Below are 6000 nucleotides of genomic sequence, written 5' to 3' on the forward strand. Positions count from 1 at the left end.
TTAATTTTTAAAAAAGATCACTAAAAAAAACAGTAACTTGTGATTTCCTATACCATCCTGAGCACCCTTTTACCACTTGTCCTTGCCCATAAGAATTGGAAAAACTTACAGAGAAGACAAAGTGAAGTAAAACTCACCTGTAATTTTTCCTTGTCTGATTTTCTGGACCTTGTAGTGAATAGAGGTTCCCACCAGCAGATAAATGTCATAAGCTGGGTTCAGAAGGATGTTCTCCAAAATTAGCAGCCTGACTTCTGCAGGATGGACATTCTTCAAATGAAGAAAGGAAAAGGGTCAGAAGAAGAGATTTTATATGTGTAAGGCATATTTAAAGGGTTACTATGGGGTGAAGAAGTTAAAGAAAAACAAAAAGCAGGCCAATACACAATGACTGTAATTCTTCCTGTAAAAACCCCAAATCTCAAACAGCTGATACAGAGCCCCCAAAGGAATTGTGCCAAAGTCTATTGCAATAGATGTCACTACAACAATTTCCACATAACAAATAGACTTCGAATCCCTATTGTATACAACAAAATATTTTAGACAGTCCTTTTGAGTGGATCAGAAAGAGGATTTGACTATATTTCTTGAGTAGAAACTCTACTGTTTCTAAGTCATTCTATGGGGGTGTTGGTATCCCTTCATTCAAAAGGTAGATTACAAATAACAAGAGAGAAACAAAGCCAGAGAGAGAAAGATAGACTTCAATTTCCTATTTTACACAATTAAAGCAAAGAGACAGAAGGCCAAGGAAGAAAGAGAGAAGGAAATAAGGAGAGGGAAAGGAAAGAAATGGATGGGAAAAGAGATACAGTGACCAAGAGAAGGAGAAGGCAGAACCACAGAGAGAATGAAGGATAAACACATATATAGGTGGAATAAATCAGACATTTGTGGAGTAATGTCATCTTGATTCATTGGGAGCAGAACTTCCCACTACTTGCTCCTTTAGATAGTTGAAATTAAGGTGAGAGGATGATTTGACCCCTGGAACAGAGGTTATCTGCTCCTGCCCTTGCAAGCTGAAATCCAGCCAAGGGACAAATGGGAGAATTTCTTGCAACTTCTTGCAAATGGACTGGCATCTTCCAACTAGTATTCATTCCATCATCCAATTCCCAGCACCCAAACCATAAATGCGTAAGTACATCTTTTTTCACGAAAGCCTTACCAACACACATTCTCTTGGCCGATTCCACCCATCACAAGGGAATGGCCCGCTGTAAAGATAGGAGATCTGCAAGTAATGCTTAGTTCAGTGTATGTAGGACACTATTTTAATATGTGATCTTTAAACAGAGACTGGAACTCAGCATCAGAACTAAATGCTCAGAAATTAAGAAGACAAAAACCAAGTCAAATAGATAAGCATTTATTAAGTGCTTACTATGTGCCAGACACTGTATTAAACAAAAGGGTAAATAACCTTGGGTGATGAGAGGCTGCATGGTGTAGTGGGGAGAGTGTTGGACTTGAAGACAGGGAGTTCGGTTGTTTCAGTCACATAGGACTCTGTAGGACCCCATTTGGGGTTTTCTCAGCAAAGACACTGGAGTGGTTTGCCATTTCTTTTTCCAGCTCATTTTACAGATGAGGAAACTGAGGTAAACAGAGTTAAGGGACTTGCCTAGGATTACACAGCTACTAAGTGTCTGAGGACAGAATTGAGCTCAGGAAGATGAGTCTTTCTGACTCCAGGCCTGGAACTCTATCCATTGCAACACCTAACTGCTTGGAGTCAGGGACACCTGTGTTCAAATTCTGCCTTAGACACTTACTAGCTCTGGGTTAACTCACCTATCCTTTCTCAGCCTTAGTTCCTTCATTTGTAAAATTAAGGGATTATACTCAATGACCTCTAAGGTCACTACCACCTCTAAATTTATGCATGATCCTATGAAAAAGGTCAAGACTAGTGAGAAGTATTCAGAGTATTACAACAGAGAGTATTATAACAGTTCTTATAGTACAGTAAAATTCCATTACATTCATATACTACAAGTTCAATCAATCAATAAGTCAACTGTTAAACATTTATTGAGCACCTACTATATGCCAGGCACTGTGCTAAATGCTAGGGATACGAAAACAGGCAAAAGACAATCCCTGCCCTCAAGGAGCTCACAATCTAATGGCTGTTTAGACATTCCCCAACGAATGGGCATTTGCTTTATTTTAAGTCCTTTGCTATTTCAGAAAGTTCTAGCATAAATATCTTGATGTATGTGGGACCTAGCTGTGATATCCTTGGAAGACTATATCTAGTGATAAATCACTAGATCAAATAACATGGACATTTTAGTCACTTTCTTAGCATGATTGCAAATTGTGTTCCAGAATGGTAGGACCAAGATCTTCTTTGTAAATAGTTGCTTGCATGTTGTCTTCCTCCTTCAACTACAAGCTCCGTGAGGGCAAGGACTCTTTTCTTTGTATCTCTAGCGCTTAGCACAGTGCTTGGCATATAGCAGGCACTTAATAAATGATTGTTTACTTGATTAGAGAAAACGAAGCACTTATTTAGAGCCCAGACCTGGCCTGTACCAGTACCTGGTATTTTAACTGCAGTATGCTCTTCTTTCTCTCATCTTTCTGGATATACACTGAGGCTGTGCAAATGTTGGGCGCATAAATTAATTTTCAATTTTTACTGAATGGAAAGTGGCGAAGATTCAAGACATTTTTGTGTTTTGTGACAACTAGCAAATCATGAAACTTCTCTGTGCCTCTGCTTCCTTATCTGTTAAATGGGGATAGTAATAGTTAAAACAACCTAAACTCAGAGTATAGAGAGTATACCGTGTGAGCAATCATTATTATTATAACTACACCAATCTAAGTTAATGCATTTATTTCCCACCAAAACTTTCAATGCTTCTAATATCCACTTAACTGGTACATAAAGTGAATCAGATGAGCCAAATGTAAATGGGTATCACTTTCTTGGTTGGTTAAGTTACAAAATTAAGGAACATAAATGAAATGCAAAAATCTTCCTGTTAAAAAAAATATGCCCCAAGAATCTGGAAAGTAGATTGTGCTCACCAGAAAGAGCAATTTCATTACTGTGGTTAAAATGGAAATACAGTTAACTTTAGATTACAAAGAAATAAAAAGTATAAATTCACATAAGAGCTGGGAAGGGAGCCAGCATAGCAGTTTAGCATACTTGTCTGCTGGCCCTTTGACCACAAACACCTTTAGAGATGAGAAGGTAATGAGATGGAATGTGTTTCTGAGGGAGGTCAAGAACAACTTGGGGCTGGAGGGGGTGGTCAGGAATGTGGTCAGCCCTCCATTCAATAGCCCTCTAAAGTCAATTCAGAAATGAGTTGATTTTTCATCAGAAAAATGTGGGCTAAGAACCAAATAGAAGAGAAAGAGAGGTCTCCACAAGTTGGGTATTGGGTGCTGGAGGGTAGGGAAGCATGTGGAAGGAGATCCTGTGACATTGGTAGAAACCCTAAGTCACTTGAGTGTGTCTCAGTGGTCACAGAGACAATTCTGAGGCAAAAACCCGACCTCCTGACAAGCTGCTAACACAGCTCCTCTCAGCTATCCCCATCAAAACAAGAATGAATGAAAGGCACTTTGTGGTGAGGGGAGAGCTCAGACACATAATTCTGTTTCCTCCATCAACTTCTGTGTCACAGCTTCAGAACTTGACCTTTTGAGAAAAAAAATTTCATTAAATCTATTTGAAAAAAGGTCTGACATCTAAGATATAGATGAAATAGATACTAATAGAAAAGACCAAGAGTTAGTCCTTAATTGATATGTGGTCAAAGGATATGAACAAATAAATAGTTTTCAGAAGAAGAACTGAAAGTGGTTAACAACCATAAGAAAAAGAAATATTCTGAATTACAAATGACAAAGGAAATGCCAATTAAATCAACCCTGAGGTTTCATTTTATACCCAGACAATTGGCAAAGATAATAAAAGACTGAAATAGTCTATGCTGTAGGGGCCATGGAAGACAGGCACACTAATACATAGGTAGTAGAGCTGTGACATGGTCCAATCATTCTATAACTAGGCTAGAAAAATGATTAAACTATTCATACCCCTTAAGTCAGTGATCCCACAATTGTGCACAGAGTCCAGGAAGCCCCCAAAAGAGAAGTTCCCATATGTACCAAAATATCCACAGTAGCATATTTGTGATACTATAAAACAGGAAACAAAGTGGGTGCCCATCAAGTGGCTGAACCATTTGTAGGGCATGAATGTAATGTTATATTATGGCACCATAAGAAATAACATAAAGGAAACTGAGAAATTTGGGAAGACTTGTATGAACCAATAGAGAGTATAGTAAGCAAAACAAAAAAAAGTAGAGTGATCAAAACAATGAAATGAAAAAAAAAAAACCAAAACTCAAATGTACTCCAATGAATACAACAATGTCCTACCTTATGAAAAAACATAACACTACCTTGCCTACCTTTGGTGGAGAGTCAGTAGACTAGAAATGCACAGTGAAACTTAAGCTATCAGACAATCAATTTGTCAGTTTGCTTTGTTTAAATGTATCTTCTCTTGTTTTTAACAAAGGAGATTTCATTTTGTGTCAGGTGAGGGTATGTGGCTATTGGGAAATGACACTGATGTTTAAAAAAAAGGCATCAATTTTTTTAACCATCCTCTGAAGTTCCTTTGTTATGAAATTTGGGGCTGAAAACTTTGTTCTTATATGTATCGTTTGAGGGATTTTTGCTTTGAAATATATTCTCAGGTACCTATAAAACATTCACTTAAGCATATTTTCTCTTTACCTTGGGGATTATTGGGAATTTGCAATTCACCATGCAATACTACCTTATACACCACTTCTTGAATCCGTGCTTTCAACTTGGAACTCCCTGTCTTCATTCCAGACACCAAAATTGTGTCTCCTTGCTTGGCCACTTTCTCCATCTCTGATATGTAGGAAGGAGGTATGTAAGTAGACTCTAAAAATTTGAGGATCCTGGAACAGAAATGACATATTTTATAGACTCAGAAGAGTAGGACACAGGACAATGTAATTCAATGTTCAGTCAGCATTCTTTAGATTATATGAAGACATTTAAATTCCACAATGTGTCTAAATTTGTACATTTGGTACATCACCTGTAGCAAAAGATTCACAATTAAATTGGAGATTTCACCCATACAACGAGAACATTCAGCTGAACACATTTTCATTCTCACCAAGGTCACTGTCTTTTGATATCATTTGTTTTCTTACTGGGTTTTACTGAAACAACAGAATGTTTTCTAAAAAATTATGTTTTATTTTCTTCAATCAGCCAAAAAATCTGCGTTTCAAAATATTCTTTTCATGTTTGTCATGTCTTGAAGTTGGTTATCCTCCAGCTAAAGGACTTAGGTGTGTTTGAACTTGGGAAGCCCACTTAGGTGGGAAAAGAGCCCAAGAGATATGCGAAGAGTGCTACCACACCAGAAAGGTCCAGGTAAAGAGAGGGAATTGAAAGGCAAATTTCTCTTTGAACACTGGGAAGAAGCATAGCTTGGAGACAGCATCCTCCAGAGACACATGTGCCAGGTGTAGAGCATCACAGATGCTAAGGAAATGTCTGGGAAATCAAAAGCCATGGCTATAGCAGTCACTCCTTGAGTGCCAGAGTGTTGTGAGGGTTGCATACTAGGCTTGTAAAGGGTAAACAAAGAGACAAGATAAGATGTTTCTTTTAATGAAATAAGGCTTACTCAAATACGGCCAACAATGTCACCTAACTCAAGAAAACTTCCACTTTTGTCACCGACTAACAGACTTCAATGGTTGAAAATTAAATTTGATCATCCAAATAAATGCCTGGGAAATCAGTCATCTAACACAAGGATTACCAACAGCACACTAAGGAACCCACGAATCATCCATTTTACTTCCTTTGAATGGACAACGAAAACTCACCAGTAGTTAGTAACCTTTGACAGAGTTTCTCTTGATAGACTTAATTAAATTATAAATTAACAAAAATAAAATAAAT

At 37.7% G+C, this 6000-nt stretch overlaps 1 protein-coding gene across 1 annotated transcript in view; it reads right to left on the reverse strand.

The window, feature by feature from the left end:
- Positions 1–6000, reverse strand: part of NUP210 (nucleoporin 210) — a 166542-nt gene that overhangs the window by 107174 nt on the left and 53368 nt on the right. The window contains exons 5-6 of the mRNA XM_027836937.1: positions 4826–4976; positions 138–270 (exon numbers count right to left, since the gene is read on the reverse strand). Coding sequence (XP_027692738.1) covers positions 138–270; positions 4826–4976 — 284 coding nt within the window. The remainder of the gene's footprint in view (positions 1–137; positions 271–4825; positions 4977–6000) is intronic.

This window comes from Vombatus ursinus, unplaced genomic scaffold, assembly GCF_900497805.2.
Source record: "Vombatus ursinus unplaced genomic scaffold, bare-nosed wombat genome assembly UNPS02014820.1, whole genome shotgun sequence".
NCBI lineage: Eukaryota > Metazoa > Chordata > Mammalia > Diprotodontia > Vombatidae > Vombatus > Vombatus ursinus.